The sequence below is a fragment of the Dermacentor albipictus genome, chromosome 10, assembly GCF_038994185.2.
Source record: "Dermacentor albipictus isolate Rhodes 1998 colony chromosome 10, USDA_Dalb.pri_finalv2, whole genome shotgun sequence".
NCBI lineage: Eukaryota > Metazoa > Arthropoda > Arachnida > Ixodida > Ixodidae > Dermacentor > Dermacentor albipictus.
The window spans coordinates 29,993,228-30,018,715 of record NC_091830.1 but is presented as its reverse complement, the minus strand read 5'-3'; the positions used below and the strand labels follow the sequence as shown (position 1 = coordinate 30,018,715).

General features: G+C 47.9%; 3 protein-coding genes and 1 non-coding gene across 4 annotated transcripts; 3 read left to right on the top strand and 1 right to left on the bottom strand.

Moving 5' to 3' along the window:
* Nucleotides 1-2,809: 2,809 nt before the first annotated feature.
* On the top strand, nt 2,810-3,757 carry LOC139050851 (solute carrier family 22 member 7-like). The gene has a single exon (XM_070527643.1). It carries the CDS (start codon nt 2,810-2,812, stop codon nt 3,755-3,757), a length of 948 nt encoding a protein of 315 aa, XP_070383744.1.
* Nucleotides 3,758-4,919: 1,162 nt separating this feature from the next.
* On the bottom strand, nt 4,920-4,992 carry TRNAA-AGC (transfer RNA alanine (anticodon AGC)). The gene has a single exon. It is a non-coding gene; the product is annotated as a tRNA-Ala (tRNA).
* Nucleotides 4,993-8,345: 3,353 nt separating this feature from the next.
* LOC139050850 (solute carrier family 22 member 7-like) lies at nt 8,346-10,199 on the top strand. The gene has a single exon (XM_070527642.1). The coding sequence runs from the start codon at nt 8,346-8,348 to the stop codon at nt 10,197-10,199; it is 1,854 nt and encodes a 617-aa protein (XP_070383743.1).
* Nucleotides 10,200-19,095: 8,896 nt separating this feature from the next.
* LOC139050849 (solute carrier family 22 member 7-like) lies at nt 19,096-20,949 on the top strand. Its single transcript, XM_070527641.1, has one exon. The coding sequence runs from the start codon at nt 19,096-19,098 to the stop codon at nt 20,947-20,949; it is 1,854 nt and encodes a 617-aa protein (XP_070383742.1).
* Nucleotides 20,950-25,488: the final 4,539 nt, after the last annotated feature.

Here is a 25,488-nt window from a genome sequence, read left to right as displayed (position 1 = left end):
GCAGAAAAGAGCGATTGCGCGCCTTCTATGCGTCCTCCTTCTTTTGTAATCGAGGCGGTTGTCGCTAACTACGAAAACCACATGATTAAATTTAATACAAACGCGAGCGTTGGCTAGCTTTTTTTTTCTACGAGTGCCTGATACTCACTATGGATGAATGACCAGGAATATAGGATGACTCTTGAATACAATTGGTCGAACCTAAAAAGAAACACTAATGAGAAATTTGGAATATTGATTACTGTCGTCTACTTCTACTGCTTCTTCTAAATCTGCAGTGAAAAACGCTAAATAAAAGAAGCATTACAATGATAATTTGTAGGGGTGCATTTATCGGGACTTCAAACTATCGTAAATTCTTTTGTTCCTATGGTAGTGGCTATTTAAGAGGTCATTAGGTTCTCGCTGAGTATGCCCATCCGTCTGTTTGTCATCAGATAACTTCCCCGACATTCCGGGTATGTCGTCGATCCATATTTAGCCTCTTTCACGTCAACTTTGTCCTTGCTCTTCTTTCTGTTATCGACTCAGAGTAGCAAACTTTTTGCGGGAGGTCTCTGTGCTTTTATCAAATTAGAAATGTTCTGTCCCTTGAGCCACTGGATGTACGTGTCACTGGGTGTGTTGCCTAATAGACAACTTGGAACAACATAGGTGAAGGAGTAGCTGCCAAATAAACCACTTAGGCCATTCGGTATCATCCTCAGCCTATCTTTTTTTTTCGTGTCCACTGCAGGACGAAGGCCTCCCAGCGATCTCCAATTACCCATGTCGTGCTCTAGCTGATTCCAACTCTCGATTGCAGATTTGCTCATTTCGTCACCTTACCTAATTTTCTGACGTCCTCGACTGCGCTTCCCTTCCCTTGGCACCCATTCAGTTACTCTCTAATGGTCCATTCGTTATCTATCCTACGCCTTACATGGCCTGCTCAGACCAATCATTTATTCTGTTAATGTCGATTATAATATCGGCAGTCCCCGTTTGCTGTCTGATTCACACTTTTCCCTTCTGGCTATTAGCGTTACACCTAACATTTTTAGTTCCATTGCTCTTTGCGCGGTCCCAAACATTTTCACGACTTTCTTTGTGGGCTGCCAAATTTCTTTCCCATATGCTGGCGCTGGTATAATGCAATGATTGCACGCTTTTCTACCACTGTGGTAAGCTCCCGGTCAGTATTTCCTAATACCTGCCATATCCGCTCCAACCCATCTTTATTCTGTAAATTTCTTTATCATCATGAGAATTATTAGTAATTACTAAATGACCAAGGTAAACATACTCCTGCACAGACTCAAGAGGCTGAGTGGAAATGACGAATTCTTGTTCTCTGGCCAGGCTATTGAACATTACCTTTGTCTTCTGCATATCAATCTTCAGCTCCACGTTTAAATTGTATTGGTTAACATACTCAATAATTTGTTGTAGTCCGTCCGCAGTGTTGTTGAACAGGACAATGCCACCTCCAAACCGAAAGTTGCAGAGATATTCGGGTTGATCCTCACTCCTGAGCCATCCAACTATAGTCGCTTGATACTTCTAAGCATGCCGTGTAGAACATTGCAGAGATTGGGGCTCCTTGCCGGACACCTCTCTTTATAGGTATGTGCAACTGCAAATGTAAAGTACCCATACTCTATTATGGGTATGCGCCACTGGGTAGAGTCCCAAATAGCCACGCAGAAAAAGAGACAAGTGAAATCGGCAACATATAATTGAAGAAGTCATCTACAGACAAGTGAAAAAGCCGACACCAAGAACAGCTCAATGTGGAGAAAGGACTGTAATTCACCCAGACTTATACCCAACGGACAAGTGCAGACATTGCAACTCTAGAGCCACCCTGGAGCATATCCTATAGGAATTTACGGCTGTAATACAGGATAACGGTGATGCAGCCTCAAACAGCGATATCCTCCGCGCGCGCTGAGAGTCCGCGTTGCTCAGCTCAGACTTGCAGCACCAACTCTGGACAGTCCAGTGAGCCGAGGAAGCCACCAAGGGCCAACAACCCTTGGCCGAAACCTAGGCACGGTCCAGGCCCACCCCACCATATCGCAGGGCACTGAATAAAGTTATTTGAATGAATGAATGAATGAATGAATGAATGAATGAATGAATGAATGAATGAATGAATGAATGAATGAATGAATGAATGAAATTAACAGAATTCGACCATCTGCAGCATGCATTGAGCAATACGCGTTGAGCTAGAAAAACGGGAACAAAATGTCGTTAACAAAAAATTGAGCAATATGGCTATACTTAATGGAACAGCGTGACAATAAGATAGTTCACTAGATTGCTTCAGTTCGATTTTTGTTAACGTCGACATCATTCCTCGTAAGCTTTCCGTTGGATGTTTTTTAAGTGAGTCATGAAACGGCGTTTAGATAGCAGCAACCCGTACGGGCATAAGTAGTCCAAACTTTGTAATCGCATTAATAAAGGTTAAGACTTGATTACCAATATTTGTTGGCTAAACAGTAACCAAAAAAGCTGACGCCGTACAAGGGCCCGCGACACTGCGACAACCTGAGGAGCACGCGCTGAAGAAGAAGAAGCCTTCTTTTCGGCAGGTCCGCAAAACTGGCTCTCGTCAGCAATTCTTCTCCAGGACTACTAAACCTGAAGCGCGACAACTGAGAACGAGGCGATACACGTCGTCCTCCACCAAGGACTGGCCGGCGCCGATCTCCGAACAAGTGAGTCGTTTGACTGCGAGAAAGCCTTTGGTCACGGCCCTTTCCAGAGGATGATGCTCGTCCTCATTCTTCCGGGAATCGTCTCGGCTAATTGCCAAACCATGGTGATTTCCCTCGTCACCGGTGACGTCGACCATTGGTGCAAGCCGCTCGCCGGTTTCAACATCTCTGCAGCCGATTGGAAGAATATTGCCATACCGATCGAGGCCGATGGACGCTTCAGCCGCTGCCGCATTTACGAACGCTGCGAGCCATCCGCTGACCACGGCGATTCCACTGAGCACCGGAAGAGCGGCGTTGTAAAAACCGGGGCTGACGAGTGGTACAACCGATGTTTACAGGACACCAGCGACCCACGCGACGTGCCCTGTGAAGAGTGGAACTACGACGTTCGGACGGCCGAGACTAGCGCGGTGAGCTCTTGGAACATGGTGTGCGACCAACGTTTGCTGCCGGCCACCCTTGTCGCCCTGCAGAACGCCGGTGCCATCGTTTCCCTTGTCCTGACCGGAACCTTCGTAGACTATGTCGGCAGGAGAGCCATGCTTTTGGCTTCTACAGTAGTGGTAGCGGCCTTCGCCGCGACAGATTACGTGCGTTACGCTGTGGTCAGCCTTCTTACCGGGGCCAATGTTGCCGCACACACAATTTTTACCAGTTTCATGCAGTTCGAGGTAATGAGTTACGCGCACAGGCTGCACCATCTCCTCCTCCTGGTGGTTCTAGGCCTGACGTTATGTGAGATTTGGATCGTCATCGTCCAACCCGTGGTCACCGACTGGCGCCTGAAGCAGGTCATCTTCCTAGCACCAATGGCTGTCCTGCTCCCTCCATTGTCTGCCGCACGGGAATCATCGCGATGGCTAGTCGACAATGGAAGGCTGGACCCGGCCAAAGCAGTCATGATGCAGGCGGCCATGACCAACAATTTCCCGCCTCCTGCCGCGGTCCGTCCTGCGGTGAAGCTGAAGAAGCAGATCAATAATTACGTGGGTTACGTGGCTGCGTACGCTTTTCCTCACGGATTATATACGTCTGCATTTACATAGCCAATTATTATTTCACCGGTAAGGTGAAGAAAACACAGGAACTGCGTCATTCAGTTCTGAATGCCTTCACGCTTGATTGTATATTGATGCCATTATACTCGCGATCTGCTTTCTGGGGCAATAAAGGGAAATAAACCGGGGCGGATCTCTTGCACACGAGTTACTGCATGTACCATGTAGTCCATCACGGTTGGACAGCGCTTTCTGTTCCTAGTAGCAGACACTGAATCAAGGCAGCTTCTTCGTACGGTGCTTTCGGCTTTGGTCAAACGCCGAAGCAAAAAGCTGGAAAATAAGTGAGAATTAGCACTGAGTTGTGTATATTGTATTATTGTGCGCGTGTAAACACTACGTGTATGTTTCTTTCTCTTCCCAAGCTTAATAGGTTACTCTACAGAGAATCTTGGACTTTTTTCAGGGTTGCTCTTCTGCGCGCTCTTCCCCTGTGTCTTAGTCTTTATCGCCTCAGAATGTGGACAGTAGTATGCAGCACGTATCATCCATCTATACAGCCATAATGGTTGCCACTGTATACACAACAACACATCGAGGATGGACGACGCAAAATTGGGAGTGCTTGCTTAATGCTTGCTTTTCACGGAAATTAGCCCTGCTCATGTTCAACAACAGCTGGATGCCTTAGCGGGAAAATGTCAAGAAAAAGTTGGGGGTACTGGTTTTGTAAAGATGTCACTGACCGTCCCAAGCTGGGAGTAACAGCCTAGATAAAATAAAACAATCCTGGACTTTCGTTCTAGTCGCCCCCAGTTGATTAAGAGTGGCATTGCTCTGTCTAGCCTAACGAACACTTTGTTGAAGTCATGCCTCCACAAAGTAGGTGACAGCGTGTCAGGGCAAGTCGTACTTTACGAGTTTTCTGAGACATTTTACTTTGAGAAATTCAATCAATTCAATCAATTCAATCAGTTCAGTAAACCCTCTGCGTCACACGAAGGGCCTGCGTGAAGCGGTGTGCGTGGTTCGCGATGATTTTTCTCTCACGGACCACGCCGCCGACGCCGACATCTGATTTTCCGCGACACGGGGCCCTTATTGCTATCACGTAAAAATTTCGTGGCAGCATATCCTTTAATGTTCCATTACATTTTAACCGAAGTACGCAATTTCTCTCAGAATTAGAAAAACAAAAAAAATAATTCTTTGGAGGTGCTGGGTATCGATCCCAGTACCTCTCGCATGCTAAGCGAGCGCTCTACCATCTGAGCTACACCCCCGACAAGGAATACCGGTAACGCGACGGCTTTTCCCTCCGTACCGCTTTCCGCGTAAAGCTACGTCGAGCGCAGAGACCGAAGACTACCGGAGGCAACCGGTTCCCACTGGAACGACGTGCTGCATTCGAATCACTTTTATGGGTGAGATGTTAGTTAAAGATGCCGGCCGGACGAAGGTTACTCGTCTATTGAGAAGTTTGCAAACATTTGCGCGTAAATTCATGCAGCGAAAAGAAGGCTTGTCAATCGCGGTCGAATTCTTGTTCCGATTTGTACACTTCGCAGCGAATGATTGATTGATTGATTGATTGATTGATTGATTGATTGATTGATTGATTGATTGATTGATTGATTGATTGATTGATTGATTGATTGATTGATTGATTGATTGATTGATTGATTGTGTTTACGGCTGAAAGCATCAAACGGGCTACGGGGCAACCGCGTAGTGGTGGAGGTGGACTCGAGAATAATATTCACTTGTTTCGTTTTCGTGCAGCTAAATTTTAGCACACGAGTGTTTTCGCATTCCGCCCCCATCGCAAAGCGGTGCCATCGCAGTCCCAAATAGAACTCGCGACCTCTTTCTCAACACCATAACGACGACCATGTAGCCACTAAGCCGCCGAGCCGGTGACCGAGTGACCCTTTGAAACGCCTTATCACCCAAAACATATCATTTGCTGCAGGCGCATTGCAAGTGTGTGTGTTCTTGCCAGTCTTCGCCAGTGGACACCTCAAAGCGTCTTTCACGTCCTGTGCGACATCTTAGACTCACGTGGCCATCTAATCTCTGGGTAAGCAGGACGCCGGTCAGCGTTAAATTTCGTTGACGCTCACGCACGTCAGCTGCGCCTCCCCCCCCCCCTTCCTGACTCGTCCTTATCACGATTTTGCCGTGGAATACGTGCACAGGACCACTTAAACAATTCAAGAAACTCTGTGGCATTACGCAATAGCGAGGTTGAGGAAATTGAACGATTCAAATACCCGTTGAAGTTGCACAAAATACGCCACTGCCATCATTCTTTACTTATTAAAACCGGAATCAATAGGATTCATCTATTATTTATTTTATTTTGTTCATTCATTTATCTATCTATCTGCATATTCTAAGAGTCCGGAGGCAGGAGGCAGGAGTGAGAGAAGTGGTGAGTATGTACGTAGTCATTGGCAACCACCTTGAAATTTTTCGCGTCGCAGATGACAGCGACGACGACAGGAAGGTGGTTCAAGTCGCCATCGGTCGGTGGTACTAATGCGTGAAAGCAAGCACTCATGATGCATCGCCTTACCAGTACCTGACCTTCAATTGGTGGCCAGTGCGAGATTAAATATGAGATGGACGTAGGAATACCTCATCTTTGAGGCCAATTTTAGAGCAGTAACTATCATTGCAGTGCAGAAGGACTAACATCTTCAGCTTCGATTGATCGATCTCTCTTGCTCTGTCTATTTACGTTCCAAACAATACGTTACCCGCTGCAGTGGCTTAGCGGGTGCGTCGTTGCGCGTGGTGTAACAGGTAGAGCATGGGGGTGCTGTGCTGAGCGACGTGGGTTCCACACGAGCTGTCGCGGACACATCACAAGCATGATTGACATTCTTTTTGAATTTCTAGCACTTTATCGCTAGCAATTTAAGGCATGTAGGTCCGTATTTACACTCCTTCACGCAAGCTTGTGCCTTTGGAGATTGACACGCGTACCTGGTTGTGATTCTTCGGGGGACCATATTTCACCCGTTGGAAAGTTGAACACACTGGTCCGCGCAGGACGCGCGTCCATGCATGCACAGCAACTTTCTCGAATGTTATCCCTGATTTTATCTGTTGTCTCCGTTATCCCCGATCCTTGTATACTCACACTGCATTCGCGATAAGAATAGGTTTGCCGATTCTGAAAGGTACGCAAGGCACCAGCGATTGTATCCACTTAGAATGTATCCTAATAGACAAATTGACCCGTTAGTATGTGTAATGGGCATGTACCATTGGGTATGTGCAAGTGTAAACAACATGGGCCTCTGTAAAGTGTAATTTATTGCATTTAGCACTCTTTGGGAACTTCAGGCACTTCTAGGTATGTCGGCCTGGAACTATCGTCCTTTACGTCAACATGGTCTTTACCCTTCTTACCTTTCCCTGCGCAGAGTAGCTAGCCACATACCAAGCTTTTCCGGCCAGCCTATCTGCTTTTTCACATTAGGAATGATCCCCCATCCCTCTTGGTGGCTGGGTATGTGTGCCATTTCGTTCTTGCTCCGAATAAGAAATTTGGGAGTAGACCACTTGGCCCATTTGGCATGTGCCACTAGTTATGTGCAAGAATAGACAACTTGGGTCACTGAATATGTGCAACTGGGCATGTGTCACTGCGTATGTGCCCGAATAGTCCGCTTTGTCCATTCCGTATGTGCAGATCCAAATGTGAATCCAAGTACGTGAACCTCCTCCTGTGTACGTGCGCGGATAGACAAACAAAAGAAGAGTCAAGGTGTTATATATCGGCCGCATAAAATTTTACAAGTAACCTACAGAGAAGCGGAAAATCCAGCATCATGAACAGCCGATCGAGGCTGAAGAATGTAGTGAAATGAAAAGGATGGGACGATAGCGCACATTGAGTGTGGATCGTTGAGCAACAGGACAGTGAAAATCTCCGTACCAGAAAATTGGGCGAATCGACTACATTTGACAAGGCAGCGCGCCCCTAGATTGCTTCAGTGTTATTCGCATGAACGCCTGCGCTAATCGTGACAGTAGTTCCATCGGATATTTTTTTAAGACAATCATAGGATAGCCTTTAGATTGTAGCTTACCAGAATAGTAGAAAAGGCTACTATTATAAACGTGGCAATCGCATTATTAAAGGATGAAGCTAACCCGCCGTGGTTGCTCAGTGGCTATGATGTTGGGCTGCTGAGCACGAGGTCGCGGGATCGAATCCCGGCCACGGCGGCCGCATTTCGATGGGGGCGAAATGCGAAAACACCCGTGTGCTTAGATTTAGGTGCACGTTAAAGAACCCCAAGTGGTCAAAATTTCCGGAGTCCTCCACTACGGCGTGCCTCATAATCAGAAAGTGGTTTTGGCACGTAAAACCCCAAATATTATTATTATTATTAAAGGATGACGCGAAATGAACAATTTTTGTTCGCCATGTAGTAAGCGGATATGCGAACGCCGTACAAAGTCGCGCGACACTGTGACAGCGTGAAGTGCGCATGCTGAAGAAGCAGAAGAAGAAGTATTGGTTTCGACCCCTCCGCACCGCTAGCTCTCGTCTGCAACCGTCCCTTCGGATACGGTACAAGTCTAGTAAACCCGAAGAGCTACACCTGAGAAGTTGGCGATGGACGTCCTTCTCCCCCACCGACTCGTCGGCGCCGATCTCCGAACAAGCGAGTCATTTGACTGCGAAGAAGCCTTTGGTCACGGCCCTTTCCAGCGGAGGATGCTGCTTCTCATTCTTTTGGGACTCTTCTCGGCTAATTGCCAAACCGCGGTCATTTCCATCGTCACCGGTGAAGCCGACCATTGGTGCAAGCCACTCGCCGGTTTCAACATCTCTGCAGCCGATTGGAAGAATATTGCCATACCAATCGAGGCCGACGGACGCTTCAGCCGCTGCCGCATTTACGAACGCTGCAAGCCACCCACTGTCCACGGCGATTCCGCTGAGCATCGAAAGAGCGGTGCTGTACTATCTGGCGCTGACGAGTGGTACAGCCGATGCTTCCAGGACACCAACGACTCACGCGACGTGCCCTGTGAAGAGTGGGACTACGACGTTAGGACTGCCGACACCAGCGTGGTGAGCTTTTGGAACATGGTGTGCGACCAACGTTTGCTTCCAGCCACCCTTGTCGCCCTCCACAACGCCGGCGCCATTGTTTCCCTCCTGTTGGCCGGAGCCTTCGTGGACTACGTTGGCAGGAGAGCCATGCTTCTATCCTCCGCCGCAGCGGTAGTGGCCTGCATGCTGTGCACCTTCGCGGCAACAAATTACGTGCCCTACGCTGTGGTGCGCTTCCTTACCGGGGCCAGTGTCGCGGTACACACTGTTTTTACCTGTCTCATACCGTTCGAGGTGATGACGCACGCGCACAGGCCGCAGCAAGTCCTCCTCGTAGCGGTGCTGGGCCTGACTTTATGTGAGGTGTGGATTGTCATCGTCAAACCCGTGGTCATCGACTGGCGTCTGAAGCAGGTGATGTTCCTGGCCCCGACGGCTCTCCTGCTCCCGGCTTTGTTTACCGCCCAGGAGTCGCCCCGTTGGCTCGTCGCGAAAGGAAGACTGGACGCGGCCGAAGCAGTCATGATGCAGGCTGCCGAAACCAACAATGTCCCTCTTCCTGTCACGGCCTGTCTCGTGGAAAAGCTGAGAGTACAGATCAAGATCCACTCAAGTCGCGAAGGTGCGGACACGGAAGACTTGGTCGACTATCGCTCCGTCCGGCCTCGAGCATTGGCTATGTTTGCCGTTTGCTTCTCGATATCTTTTGTTTTTTACCTCGACACCTTTTTGACGGCGCCGCATAACGAATTCTGGATCCCGTGCCTCACGGTTGTCATCACACTGGCGACGTACGCGGGTATGCACTTCCTTATGACCGGCGACGCACTCGTCAGAGTGCTCAGCGTCTGCTTCCTGTTGACGGGCTTCATACAATGCGCACTGAGTGCAGCGGTGGGTACCGGATTCGTCATGATCAGCAAGGCCTTACTCGTCCTCTCCAAGGGCGTCTCTAACGTAATCTTTGTACACTGTTTCACCTACGTCCTGGAACTCTTTCCATCGGCAGTGCGCGCCAGTGTCGCATGCTGGGCGTTCGCCTTCGGGCGTATCGCGGCCGTGTGCGCGGCAATGACCCTCGTCCTGAAACCAGCCGGACACCAAGACCTGATATTCGCCGTTGCCGGGCTTTTCCTCTTCGTCTCCCTTCTCGTCATTCGGGTCCTGCCACGCACGACAGTGGTGGAAGAAGCACGAATCGTGACCAGGCGCGCTTCAGACTTATCCAGGATGTCCATGGATCACATGAAACGAACCCTCTTACAGAGGATATTACGCAAAAAGTGCAAAAGCGGAAGCGTGGAGATCTCCAAGTCATCCAGCTGGAAGAGTGGGAGGAGTGGTGGCAGCAAAACTCCTGGAAGTTTTAAATTGTCTCGTCGATTTCAAACCGAACGAATGCAGGAATGATGCGACCGGAAACTTAGTATGAAATGACTGGGCATGATGTCCTCTTTGCGACGTCACAAAGTCGCTTCTTGAAATCGTTTCTTCTACAATTATACTTTTAAATGCTCTTCCGCACTCAGTGCGAAGTAAAGCGCAAGCTTTCTTATGTTCTAGCATCCTATCTGTTTCATCTTCAGACTTTTTTGTGTGTGTGTTTCGTGCCCGTTCATTTTTTGCTTTGCAAATATAATTTTTATGATTTTCATAAAAATTGGATTGAAAGTTTATGTTTGTGCTTGACCGCGAGACTACTGAAACTTATCTCAGAAGGGCGCGCTGCCCGTTGGGAATGGAAATAGAGGAGCATGATTTTTCGCATTGCGAATATATACATAAACGCATACATACATGCTTAAATGAGCACGCACCCATATATATGCGCACTCCCCTGACCAATATTACCTGCAATAGGGATTTCCCAATAGAGGCGACCTTGTTCCTCGGACTATGAATGTAACTTTAATTTGAAGATCATAGTCCAAACTGATTTCCAGAGTGGTCGGACGACCACCGCGACATAGTTCCCTTACTACCTTAAATATGAAACTGTTCTGCACCGAGTCATGCAGTGAGATGCTCTGAAGAAGGCGCGAAGCTCATATTTGTCGCAAGGCGCTTTAGAAAATAATCACACCACGAATCCAACGCAAGGTCCGCCCACAACTGCACGTTGTGTAAGAAGGGCAAGCGTATTAACCATTTTCGCCACCGGTCGCTTTTAGCAACGATAGAACAATGATAAGTAAAATCGTCCGATTGTACCCGCCTTTACGTATTGTTGCATCACGGTAGATAAATGTGGCAAGTTTTATTGCCCGATTTGCCTTTGTAACCCGTACGCTGACTACTCTGGCAAACATTTTGAATACAGCGACTGCACCGGCACTTTGAATAAATTTTCTTTCGAAACCGCCTTATATCAAACTATCAGCTGCTTCATTTGGCCGATTGGTTAATATTTTGATAGATCTTTTTATTTATTTATTTATTTATTTATTTATTTATTTATTTATTTACTCTTTTATTTATTTATTTATTTATTTATTTATTTATTTATTTATTTATTTATTTATTTATTTATTCCTGGATTGCTTTCTTTGGCTCTTTAACGCGTTTTCTTGGTCAGCAGGCTCTTTCCGCTGAAAGCACGTGCTCTCAGGGTACAGAGTTGCAGTACATGTTCAACGTCAAACGCTCGTTTCTTTCTTTTTTTTTATTGATACTGTTAACCCTCGCTTGAGGGTTGTTACAGGGAGGGAAAATAGTAGAACACAAGTAAATCTGACATTTCATCGCATCAAGTTGGGTGCCCACGATACAAAATATCCATCAAGCATTCAAATTTGTGCACATCTGTCTGATCTACAACATCAGGTAAGGCTTTCCACATTTCAAAAACATCCGGGAAAAACGAATAACGAAAAACATCAACACGTGTGTTACAAGGCTTGACGGCTCTGCTGTGGTTTACTCTGTAGCTAAGATTTGAAGGGAACTGGGCGTATTTTTCCTTTTTATCTTCAAAAGCCTTTCAAGGATCTGAAAAAAAATCTTAAGTCTGGCTTTTTGCTTCGGGTTTCCAGCAACTCAAGCCCGCACGAACGCAGAATTGTTGTTACCGAATCCGTCCTTCGGTACCTTGCAGCAATTAAACGAGCAGCCATTCTCTGAAGTCTTTCTATTAAATTTTTTCGGGGGGGGCTCCAGACAATACAAGCGTATTCTAAAGATGGACATATCAGAGTTTTATAAGCAATTAATTTGGCATCCTTCGTTGCATGTTTCAGTTTTTTCTTCAGTGAATACAGTTTTTGTGAAGCCGTCGAGCACAGGTTATCGATATGTTTACGCCAGTCTAAATTATGTGAAATTGTGACTCATAAATTCTTGAATGTATCTACATTGCTTTGTTTGTTGCTTGCAATGTTATCAAAGAATGGCGCCACACTTTTCTTCTTGTTAGTAACATATGTAAAAGTCGATTTGTTGTAATTGATTTCCATGTCCCATTTCTCAGACCGAAGGTGAAGGGAATGAAGAACCCGCTTAATTCTGATTTGGTCGTCAATGTGCGTTACCGTACAATAAATTAAACAATCGTCAGCAAAAAGCTTCAATTTCACAGGGAACACGACAATCTCTGTAATGTCATTAATATAAACCAAGAACAGCAACGGTACTAAAACGGACCCTAAAAGGACACCAGAAACCACTTCTAACGGAGGGGGCAAGAACTCATCTGCACGCACATCCTGCTTGCGATTGTGCAGGTAGGCTTCAATCCATTTTAGAATAGTGTAATTTATTCCTGCTTTATGTAACTTGAAAAGTAATTTGCAGTGTGAAACTTTGTCGAAGGCTTTCGCAAAGTCTACGCAGATGACGTCAATTAGCTCTTGGGCGTCAATAGCTGAAGTAAAATCATGAATAGTTTCTATGAGCTGGGTTACTGTAGCAGCCCAACACCATAGCCAGGTCGTGGAACAAGATGACCCCATTCGTCAATTTTCCACGTCATTTGTTCTTGATTGCGGCACGCAGCCGATCCGGCGTTTCACAATATCGGAAACGATTGATAGTCTCACCGGCTTTAGAAAATTTTATCAGTAATGGCCCTTAATGATCGAAAAAAAATAGTAAACAGCTTTCCGGCGGAAATGATGGCCTTTGCTTTCTTTGGCGGTGGTGAATTCGAATGTTTCCACTGTAAGCTTTGCCGTCGTGTTTAAGGCTCCTAGTAGTGGCACCATGGTTCATCCTCGATCACAATTGCAGACAAGAAGTCGTCACCCTCATTGTGATACCGCATCAGATGACTCAAGGCAGCGCAGAACCTTCTTCTGACGGTGGTTCAAAATCTTGGGCATCCATTGCGCACACAAGAGCCGATGAACAAGATGTACATGAATTATTGTGTGAACTGAACCACGACTGATGTTCACACGCTCTGCCAGTTCATCAATGTTTATCCTCCGTTCTTGTCTCATCAGCTCATCAACTTTTGCACATGTATTGGGGGTGGTTGCACGATGGCTTTGGCCCGGTCTTGGATCGTCTTTGGAACTTTCACGTCCTTTTTCAGCCCTTTGCTCCAATGCTTCACAGTGGCCAATGAAATGCAATGTTCAGCGTACACGGCAGCCATACGGCGAATAATTTCCTTTTGGGAAACACCTTCAGCTGTCAAAACATTAACGGCACCCCGCTGCTCAACTTCTAAAGCATCCATGTTATATCCAGTGTATGAGAGCATTATAGAGCATTTACCCTCACATCTGCGTGTCACTTTTGTAAATGAAAGATGCCTGTTTGCTAAGTGCATGCCTCGCCGATAATGAACCGAACCATTATTGCGCGGGGTGGGTAGACTAACTTTCATTTAACTCGCCCTCGTTCATTAGAAATGCGAAGATACAACGGAATATACAAATGCTTGATAAAGGGCAAAAAGGTGTTACTGGAAAGAAAGTTCACTGCACGTATACACAAAACCTCGTAACAAGATATTTAAATATACGTATAAGTCTCCAATATATCTACGTATCTAAGAAAAACTCACGTTATATAATGCGTCAAACAAGGCAAATAAATATATAGCGCAATCACCGATTCAAAGAATCCTAGATCCCGCCCCCATTCCATCCACTCCATCCGATGTATCGCGTGCGACGGAAGGCGGCGCGCTTGCTCCCCGCTTTGCTCCTTTGCGCACGCAAGACTGAGCCACCATCGTCGGCTCACCCATTCCACCCCCCTCCCCACGTTTTCACTCGCACATACAGCATGCGGCGCGCGGTCACGGCGTTATTGCCCTGAGACTTCATACGAAACATGAGGGCGACGGCGACAGCAGGAACGCTCCTGGAGTCTTCATATAATTGCTATCACAATAATATAATAATAGTATTTGACAACCGAAGCGTGCCGTGGCCGATTACTTTCCGCAAAAGAAGTAACAAACTGTCACCATGCGACAATTCGCTGCGCCGCAACAATGTACCAATTTTTTTTTTTCATTTTGTGGGGCGGGGGCATCGAAATAAAGAAAGAAACGCAAAGGAGAGTATGTTGGCCACAATCCAATGCCTACTTTGGGCACCTAATGTAGCTACCGAATGAATATCGAAGAAAACGTGAGACGCTTGGTCCACCGAGAACCATACGCATAGGGCTCGGCATTTTACGCCGGCGAGACAAAACTTTCCGGAGAGGTTACGCTCAAGCGAACACGGTGTAATCCGTCAAGTCTTCACAGTGATGGCGGTGAGCGCCCATGGTTTCCTTTTCTCTTCTGCTAGCCAAAAGGCGTCTAAAAAATACATTATGGGGTTTTACGTGCCAAAACCACTTTCTGATTATGAGGCACGCCGTAGTGGAGGACTCCGAAAATTTAGACCACCTGGGGTTCTTTAACGTGCACCTAAGTCTAAGTACACGGGTGTTTTCGCATTTCGCCCTCATCGAAATGCGGCCGCCGTGGCCGGGATTCAATCCCGCGACCTCGTTTAAAACTCTGCCAGACGAAAATTCACTCGGCCAGAGAAAACAACACGCGCACCGAAGTATGCCGCGCGGTGGTTTCGGTGGAGCACAAGAAAAACGCATGCGCTCTGGCTGGCTGTGGCAGCCCGCGTGTAGGGTAGCGAGAGAGAGAGTGAACTTTAATAAGCACCAGCAGTTTTGTCGGCTGGGCCTAGGCCTCCCACGATGGGACGTCGAGGTCTTGCCTCTTCGCCGCTTCGTAGGCCTGCTGGGTCGCCCAGAGTTGGTCGTCGAGGTGGGAGCTGCGCAGGGCGGCGTGCCATCTCGACGAGAGGGTCACGGGATTAAGGTCTTGGTATTGGTGTTTGCACTCCCACAGCATGTGGGGGAGTGTTGCCGATTCAGTTTTACAGACCTTGCACGTCTGGCTCGGGTAGATGTCGGGGTATATAGTGTGATAGCGTGTGAGGGAGGGGTATGTATTTGTCTGTAACAGGCGAAGGTGGTTGCCTGTGCCCTGTTTAACTTGCAGTGAGGGGTGGGGAAGATTCTTCTTGAGAGGTAAAATGACTTTACAAGGTCGTTGTATCTTGTAAGGCGGTCGCGTCCTGTGGGTGCACCTGCACCGTCTCCGGCACGGTTGACTAGTCCTCGTGCTACGGAGTGTGTAACCTCGTTGAGGTTGGTGAGGTGCGGGTGGACAACGCCGGCGTGTGCTGGGATCCAGACGAGGGTGATCTGATTTTCAGACGAATGCGGGGCTTGTCGTAAGATGCGGAGTGATTGATGAGAAATGCGACCTTTGATGTAGTTGTTGACTGCTGCGCGAGAATCGCTCACTATGGTGTGACAGGCTGGGTCAAGAGTGGCCAGGGCGATGGCCACTTCCTCGGCCGTCTCGGCATTTTTGGTAATGATGCTGGCAGCATGTCGGAGCAAGCCGCCTGCTGTGGTAACCGCCGCAAAGCGCCGTCCATCTTGGTACTCAGCTGCGTCGACGAAGGTGACGCCCGCGGTGTTGGCGTAAGCTTTGATGAGGGAAGTAGCTCGTGCCTTCCTGCGTTCTTTGTTGTAGTCTGGGTGCATGTTTCTCGGAATAGGGTCGGCGTGTATCCATTGCTGAATGTCGCGTGGTATTGGGTGTTTATCTCCATGTTGACGGTGGTAGGTTATATTAAGCTTGTTTAGAATGCTGCGGCCCGTTTCCGTGAGAGTAAGCCTCTCTAGTTGAGATCGACGTTGGGCCTCGATTAACTCGTCTAGCGTGTTGTGGATACCTAATTAGTAGCGAGAATAAAAAAATTTAGGAGGCTCAATGTGTCCTCACGAATAAAATTCAAAACAGAAAAAATAAATAAGAATGTAGTTACCCTGACTGACTTTAGTGTCGTGACATGGATGCTTTGGCGTAGGTGAAACATAATGATGATATTTTTTTTTATGTGACACAACTGCGACGGCACAAATGAACCACCACAACGCTTCGTCTCATCGTATCTCGCTGCGTGTTTTGTCAACTTGTCAGACAGCGTGTTCATTTGGCTTGTCTCCTTGTATGTTCCGATCAAAGAATAGTCAATGCACCTTTGGGGTCAAATGTTTATAACAACATTAAGCCCACAAAGTTCCGGAATTTAAAATCTAAAGCACGACTTTGGAAATGTCAATGCACCTTTCGCATCAGAAGTTTATTACAACTTTAAACCCATAAAGTGTCAGAATTGAAATCCAAGTACTCCCGATTCCGCGGCCTCAGCGAGATCCCGCGACGAGCTAGGCTGCCACGCCTGTGGAACTTTGTGCTCGGATGGAGCTCCTTGCGTTACGATATGTGACTCCCTGTGCATGGGCGTTGCCGCGAAATCCAGCCCGATTTCGCAATGTTGGCGCTAGAATGCTTTTTCGAGCGTGAAAAGGACATTCTAGACGAAATCGAGCATGATTTCCCGCGCCGGGGGTTGTTTTGGCCGGCGGTGCATGGACAGCACGAAAAAATTTAGGGGGGGGGGCTGCTTACCCATTAGCTTCCCCCCCCCCCGGCTGCGCCCCTGGTCGTTGCGCTTGGTGTGACAGCTAGAGCATGGCGGTGCTGTGCTGAGGGACGTGGGTTCTACACGAACTGTCGCAGCCACATCACCAGCACGATAGAGGTTTTTCCGGAATTTGTAGCAGTCTAAGGCATGTAGGTCCATATTTCCGCTCCTTCACGCAAGCTTGTGCCTTCGGATATTGTCACGCGTACCTGGTTTTGATTTTTCGGGGGACCGCATTTCACCCGCTGGAAAATTGAAGTTACTGCTCAGCGCAGGACGCGCGTCCATGCCTGCATTGCAGCGTTCTCGAATGTTATCGTTGATTTAACCTGTTGTCTATGTTATCGCTGAACCTTGTGTATTCACACTGTATTCGCGATATGAATATGTTTGGGGATTCTGGAAGGTACGCAAGGCACCAGCGATTGTACCCAACGAGTATGTATCCGAATAGACAAATTGGCCCATTTAGTATACTAAATGGGCCAATTTGCGTATGTGTACATGCCCATTACACATATGTGTGTAATGGGCATGTACCACTGTAAGTCGTAAGTTTGGTGAGTTCCCTTCGGTCAGTGTGAGACTGCGTGCCAGGTGTCGAAGCTGCCTTGCGGCTTCTGTCCTCGAAAGCGCAATTGGAACTCATCCCTGCCTGCAACTCCGACCTCCACTCGGACTTCCTCGACGTGAAGCTGCGCTTCTCTGTCGCCTTTGGTTAGGAGTTGCCTTCACAAAGGCATACTCTACATTAATTGGAGTGACTCATAGTGCACCTTGCGAGGTTTCTGGCACCGAAAAAACATCGGCCACCTGCTGTGCCACTGTCCACAATATGCACCAGAGACAAGAACTTGCCAAAGCTTTCTAAAAGCTGGACAATCGGCCGCTTTCTGTGCAGGTGCTGCAGGAACACTGCCCCCATCGCCCATCGGCACATAAAGCGGTGAAGGCGCTTTTGTGCTTCTTAAGGACGACGGGCTTGTGCGACCATCTGTGACTATTAATGCAATTTCAGTGAGACCACACGCGTCAGCGAACTCACTACGATTTCCTTATTTCCTTCCCTCCTCTTTCTCCCTGTGATCATTGTTTTCCCCTTTTCCATTGCCCCGGTGTAGGGTAGCCAACCGCACGTTTTTCTGGTTAACCTCCCAGCCTTCTGCTTTTCTCTTTCCTCCTTTCCTTCCCATGTAGCACTGGGTATCTGCAAGAATAGACAACATGGGCCACTGTAAAGTGTAATTCAGATGCAATGAGCATTCTTTGAGAACTTCAGGCACTTTTCAGTATGTCCGCATGGATCTAACATCATTTACGCCAACTTGTTCTTTCGTCTTCTTACCTTTCCCTGCGCAGAGTAGCAAACCACACACACAGCTTTTCCGACCGGCCTTTCTGCTTCTTCACATTAAGAATGTACCCCTATCCCTGTTGGCCGCTGGGTATGTGTGCCATTTTGTTCTGTCTCCGAATAGGTAGTTTGGGTGTAGACCACTTGGGACATTGGGGATGTGCCATTAGTTATGTGCACGAATAGACAACTTGGGTGACTGAATATGTGCACCTGGGTATGTGTCACTAGGTGTGTGCCCGAATATTCCGCTTTGTCCATTCGGTATGTGCAAGTACAAATGTGAAACTAAGTATGTACACGGCCTCCAGAATGGGTATGTGCCACTGAGTAGACGCCCCGATAGACAAGGAAAAGAAGAGCCAAGGTGTGACATATCGGCAGCATAAAATTTTAGAAGTCAACTACAGAGAAGTGGAAAAGCCAGAATCAAGAACAGCCAAGCGTGAAGAAAGGGGTGAAATCAACCGAATAGAGCAATAGCGCACATTAAGTGTGGATAGTTGAGCAACAAACAAGTGCCGATGTCCAAACCGGAAAATTGAACGAATCGACTAGAAACAAGGAAGAATTTTACAAAACAGTGGGTCTCTACATTGCTTCAGCGTTATTCGCATGAACGCCTGCATTAATCATGACAGGAGTTCCACCGAGTATTCTTTTTTTTTTGAGAAACTCATGGGACAGCCCTTAGATAGGAGCACACCAGACTAGTAGGACAGGTTACTAGGATTAACATTGTAATTGCATTGTTAAGCGACGAAGCGAAATGAACTATTTTTTGTTCGCCAAGTAGCAAGCGGAAATGCCAACGCCGTACAACGGCCCGCGACATTGTGACAGAGTGTGCAGCCCGCGTGTTGGGGAAGAAGAAGAAGAAGAAGTATTCGTTTCGGCAGGTCCGCACAGCTGGCTCTCGTCAGGAATCCTTTTTTCCGAAACTGTCCTGGACTACTAAACCAGAAGAGCACGACCTCAGAACCAGGCGATGGACGTCCTTCTCCCCCACCGACTCGCCGGCGCCGATCTTCGCACAAGCGAGTCGTTTGACTGCGAGGAAGCGTTTGGTCATGGCCCTTTCCAGAAGCGGATGCTCTTTCTCATTCTTCTGGGACTCTTCTCGACTAATTGCCAAACCATGGTGATTACCCTCGTCACCGGTGACGTCGACCATTGGTGCAAGCCGCTAGCCGGTTTCAACATCTCTGCAGCCGATTGGAAGAATATTGCCATACCGATCGAGGCCGACGGACGCTTCAGCCGCTGCCGCATTTACGAACGCTGCAAGCCACCCGCTGAACTCGGCGATTCCGCTGAGCATCGCAAGATCGGCGCTGCACTAACCGGGGCCGACGAGTGGTACAACCGATGTTTACTGGACACCAGCGACCCACGCGTCGTGCCCTGTGAAGAGTGGGACTACGACGTTAGGACGGCCGAAGCAAGTGCGGTGAGCTCTTGGAACATGGTGTGCGACCAACGTTTGCTTCCGGCCACCCTTGTCGCCCTGCAGAACGCCGGTGCCGTTGTTTCCCTCATCCTGGCCGGAGCCTTCGTAGACTACGTCGGCAGGAGAGCCATGCTACTGTCCTCCGCCACAGCGGTAATGACCTGCATGGTGTGCACCTTTGCAGCGACAAATTACGTGCGCTACGCTGTGGTGCGCTTCCTTACCGGGGCCAGTGTCGCAGTACACATGATTTTTACTTGCCTCATACCGTTCGAGGTGATGACGCACGCGCACAGGCCGCAGCAAGTCCTTCTCCTGGCGGCTCTGGCCCTGACGTTATGTGAGGTTTGGAGTGTCATCATCAAACCTATGGTCATCGACTGGCGTCTAAAGCAGGTCATGTTCCTGGCCCCGACGGTTCTCCTGCTCCCGGCTTTGTCTACCGCCCGAGAGTCACCTCGTTGGCTCGTCGCGAAAGGAAGGCTGGACGCGGCCGAAGCCGTCATGATGCAGGCTGCCGAAACCAACAATACCCCGCTTGCTGTCACGGCCTGTCTCGTGGAGAAACTGAGAGAACAGATCAAGAACCACGCAAGCCGCGAAGGTGCGGACACGGAAGACTTGGTCGACTATCGCTCCCTCCGGCGTCGAGCGTTGGCCATGTTTGCCGTGTGCTTCTCCATATCTTTTGTTTTTTACCTCGACGCCTTCTCGACGGCGCAGTATAACGAATTTTGGATCCCATGCCTCACGGTTGTCGTCACACTCGCGACGTACGCGGGTATGCACTTCCTTATGACCGGCGTCGCACTCGTCAGAGTGCTCAGCGTCTGCTTCCTGTTGACGGGCTCCATACAATGCGCGCTGAGTGTGACGGTCGGTACTGGATACGCCACGATCAGCAAGACCTTACTCGTCTTGTCCAAGGGCGTCTCTAACGTAATCCTTATACACTGTTTCACCTACGTCCTGGAACTTTTTCCATCCGCCGTGCGCGCCGGTGTCGCCTGCTGGGCATTTGCCTCCGGGCGTGTCGCGGCCGTGTGCGCGACAATCACCCTCGTCCTGAAGCCAGCTGGACACGAAGACCTGGTGTTCGCCGTTGCGGGACTTTTCCTCTTCGTATCCCTTCTCGTCATCCGGGTCCTTCCACGGACGACAGTGGTGGAAGAAGCACTAATCGTGTCCAGACGCTCTTCATACTTCACCAGGATGTCCATGAATTACATGAAACAAACCCTCGTACAGAGCATATTAAGCAATAAGTCCAAGACCGGAAGCGTGGAGAGCTCCAAGTCAGCCAGCAGAAAGAGTGGGAGAAGCGGTGGCAGCAAAAGTCCTGGAAGTTCTAAAGTGTCTCGTCGATTTCGTACCAAGCAAATGCCGGAATGAAGCCACCGGAAGCTCAGCATGAAATGACTGGGCGCGATGTCCTGTTGGTGACATCAAAAAGTCGCTTCTTGAGTTCGTATCTGCTATAATTATGACTTTTATTGTTCATTTGCACTCAGTCCAAAGAAGAGCACAAACTTATGTTCTAGCTTGCTATCTGTTTTGATGGATCAGTGTGTTTCGGTGTGTTTCGTGAGCGTTCTTTTTTTTTTACCTGGCAAATATAATTTTATCCTTTGGATTGCTAAAGCATAGGCCCTTTGAAAGTTGATGTGTGTGTTTGACAATGATACTACTGAAATTTACCTTAGAATTCGAGGCTGCACCTTGGAAATGGGAAACAAAGGACCATGATTTTTTTCCATTGCGAATATATGCATAAACCCATGCACAGATGTTTCAGTGACTACGCGCACGTATAGTGCATATGCATGCCCCCCTGACCAAAATTACGGGGACTAGGGACTCTCCGATAAAGCAGGCTTTGTTCATCGATCTAAGAATGTCGCTTCAAATTGAATACCACAGTCCAAACTGATTTCTACAGTGGTCGGAGTACCACCGCGCCAGAGTTCCCCTAGTAAGTTAAGCACGAAACTATAGCGCACCGAGCCATGCAATGAGATGCAATGGAGAAGGCGCGAAGCTAATCTTCAAAAGGGGCAGAAATAAATGCCGCCGTTTCTCCCGCAAGACGAAACGGAAGGTCGAGACGTCTATACAAAATATGCTTAGTTGTTCCATCGGTCACATAAATAAGTTGTATCGGGCCTGCCAACCAGGGTCCTCAAGCTTGGCAACCATGCTGTGTAAGACTGTCAGCCGGGAGGCTGATAAAAAGGCGCATGCTTCAAATAAATCGGATTACCACTCTTCAGCGCGACCTAAAATAATTGACGCCATAATGATTTCGACCCCATAAGGTTTCTTAACGTGCAGCTAACGAGCGTTTTTCCCTTCGCAACGTTCAACTGCTGTCTCCGCGATGGCGATCAAACCTGCGAAATAGAGGACATCAGCGCAACGACCAGAGCCAGAAAGCTGTACCGCAACGAGAATGGCCAATCTTTGTGTGTGGCATCTCCATAACTTTTACAACAGGACGGTTTCTTCTAATGTATAGACGTATCGTAGGAAGGAAAGAATGCGACAGGTTTCAGTTGCATTGCATGCAGAAATTCACAGTGAACTTCAGAGAAAGCATCAGGACATATAGTAATGAAAATCCTCTTTGAAGAAAGCAGCCTCCTTTAAGCCGATGCACATTTGCACTGCGGGCTGTTGATAGCTGCACTATTGATTATCTACACGGAAAAAAATGTTATTGCTCAAAGTGTAGGCGCTACTATCAAGGGTGGTTATAGTAAGCCGCAATTGCTGATCTGCCTTCCTTCTCGCACATGTCGGAAATTGTGCCTTAATACTTTAAGCAGGGAAAGGCGCAGTAGCTTTAGCGAAGGTTGTCGCAGGGAGCCGCATGCCGTTAATCTGAAGTAACTTTCTACGTGATTTGCACACACTAGCACATGCGAACAGTACACTGGGCCTATCCTGAATGCATCGTGCTGGGTGACATTGTTTGCGCAGGTCACTCAATGTCAAGGAATCAGAGGACACTCAAAGAACCCTATTATTGTTAATTCGGTATTTAAAATGTGTTCTGTGTCGTTTTGAGGCTCCTCGTATGCATTCTGTCATCTTGGGCGGCAGTAGCAATTACATACTCGCAGAAATGTGGGGTAAACTCTATGCGGATCACACGCATTCCGACAGTCAGTGGACACTAACTTCTTTTCTTTTCTGACGTGGATGCCGGCATTATTGCTAAATGTGTTGACCTTACACTTCGCTACAGTAATGTATATGATAGGTTACTTTATGTAGATACTATGTTTTATTCGCCCTGTCATGCATGTTATCAACTTCATTGCAATGCCATCCCCTGCCGTCTACGGTATTTGCGTTGTATACACGGGGTGTTTCAGCGAACACTTTCAAAAATTCTTAAAGGTTTCCTCTGGCAGATAATACAATTCTAGTTCATTACGTAGTGTACTCGAACTGGCGGACACTGCTTGCACAAGAAATTGACATACATAGAGGACTAATTAACAAACATTCACTAAGTCAGTTTTAACTAATTACCTTACGTTGCACATTGCAATTTACAGGTTATAGAAAATGGAGTTCTCAAGGCGGGTCCAGTTGCAATGAATTCTCAGGAAGACATCACTTTCAAGATACTAATTCCCCATATTTACGGAGAAATGCATTGCCCCCCCCCCTCCATTCCATTTACTTCCTTATCAAGACGCGTCGTTTTATGCAGTCAAACAAAAAGGATCTGGATGCGAACTTCTTGAAAAGGTTGTCATCCTGGTAATTCGTTCCAAGTGGATCTGCTTAGTGAACAACACGGCTAGAAAGTGGAAAATACAACTTGTGCCATAAGGTAAGTAGTTCAAAACTTAGTTAGTGCCTTTATAATTACTCAAAAATGTTTTTATTTGTTTGCAGATAATGTCCACCTCTTCGAGTAGACCAACTCATGAGCTAGAATTGCGCCATCTGCCACAGGAAAGCTTTACAAAATCTTGAAAGTGTTCTCTGAAACACGCGGTATAACGGGCGACAGCATTTCTGCTGAAAACGCCTATGTTTGTTCGAGACAAATAGATTTTAGAGCGCAGCTCTTTGGCGTCCGTTCCTGGGTTTCGCGTCGTCGTCGTCGTCGTCGTCGTCGGCGTTGTCGGCGTTGTCGTCGGCGTTGTCGGCGTTGTCGTCGGCCTCGTAACCAGCTCGCCGACGAATCTGCTGCTCCGCCGCCGCGCATGCGCGCTGTCGGCTCTCCGGGCGAGGGAGGATGATGGAAGGGTGGAGGAGAGACTGTGGAGGAGGGCTGGCTACACAAATGGCTCTTTGGCGTCCGTTCCTGGGTTTCGCGTCGTAGCTCGCCGACGAATCTGCTCCGCCGCCGCGCATGCGCGCTGTCGGCTCTCCGGGCGAGGGAGGATGATGGAAGGGAGGAGGAGAGACTGTGGAGGAGGGCTGGCTACACAAATGGCTCTTTGGCGTCCGTTCCTGGGTTTCGCGTCGTAGCTCGCCGACGAATCTGCTCCGCCGCCGCGCATGCGCGCTGTCGGCTCTCCGGGCGAGGGAGGATGATGGAAGGGAGGAGGAGAGACTGTGGAGGAGGGCTGGCTACACAAATGGCTCTTTGGCGTCCGTTCCTGGGTTTCGCGTCGTCGTCGGCGTTATCGTCGGCCTCATAACCAGCTCCGCCCCCCTTTCATCCCCCCAGCGCTAGCAGCGACTGACTGATACCGCTTTCGTGAGTCCGCTACCGCACTCACGAAAGACGTCGTGCACTTCCTGCAACTCGCATTAACCGTCCATCGATCCACACCGATGTTAGTAGTGGGGACTTTAATGTTGACATAAAGACAAACAGCAATTTCCTAACACTTATGCCGGAGAACATCCCGTTCCTCTCGCTCGTAACGCGTCCCACGGCTGTGACAACCTCGCGAGGCACTTGTATAGATCTCGTCTTTGAGAATCAAGCATTGGTGTACCAAGTCAAACATATATCAGTCTATTTCTCCGACCACAAAGCTTCCTTCATGACTGTCAAGAACTGTTAGTGGAGTCTTTGTTAAAGGAATACGTGTGAAAAATAAAAAAAAAATTCTGTGATAGCGCATACATGTGTTGCTCGATTTCTTTGCCTCAATCTATCGAAAAGGTGAAACAGCTTATTTGCTGCGCTCAAATTTCGCATTAGGAAGTAACGTAATCGTCGGTAATTTTTTTCATTTTGATTGTTACACAATGTCAAACAAAGGTCTGCAAGGTTATCAATAAAGAAAACAAATACGCTCCGTCCGTCTTTGTCTGCATATTATTCATCAACTTCATGTTTAAACTTCCTTGGTTAAGGTACTAATGAATTTGTTGTAGTCCTTCCCCAGTGTTGGTGAACACGACAATGCCATCTCCAAACTGAAAGTTGTAGATATATTCGCGTTGATCCTCACTCATCGGCCATCCAATCGTAATAGCTTGATACTTCTAAGCATGCTATGAATAGCATTGGAGAGATGGCGTCTCCTTGCCTGACCCCTTTCTTTATAGGTATGCGCAACTGCAAATGGAATGCTCGATACGTGAACATTCTTGGTGAATCCTCCATAATTTGGTATGTGTGACTGGGCAGTTGCCTAATAGTCGTGCAGAGAAGGAGACAAGACGTGAAGGCGGCCTCATATAATAGAAGAAATCAGCTACAGACGAGTGAAAAAGCAGACACCAAGAACAGCTGAGTGTGGAGAAAGAAGCGAAATTAACAGAATGAGACCATCTGCAGCGGGCATTGAGCAATAAGCGTTGAGCTAGAAAAACGGGCAGAAAATGTCGTTAACCGAAAATTCAACAGTATGGCTACACTTAAGAAGAAAATGTGACAAGATGGGTCTCTACTTTGCTTCAATTCGATTCACGCTAACGTCGACATAATTCCTCACAGGTGTTCGTTGGATA

Excerpts from the sequence above, each read along its gene's own strand:
- LOC139050849 (XM_070527641.1), top strand. The coding sequence starts at position 19,096 with ATGGACGTCCTTCTCCCCCACCGACTCGCCGGCGCCGATCTTCGCACA.
- LOC139050851 (XM_070527643.1), top strand. The coding sequence starts at position 2,810 with ATGGTGATTTCCCTCGTCACCGGTGACGTCGACCATTGGTGCAAGCCG.
- LOC139050850 (XM_070527642.1), top strand. The coding sequence starts at position 8,346 with ATGGACGTCCTTCTCCCCCACCGACTCGTCGGCGCCGATCTCCGAACA.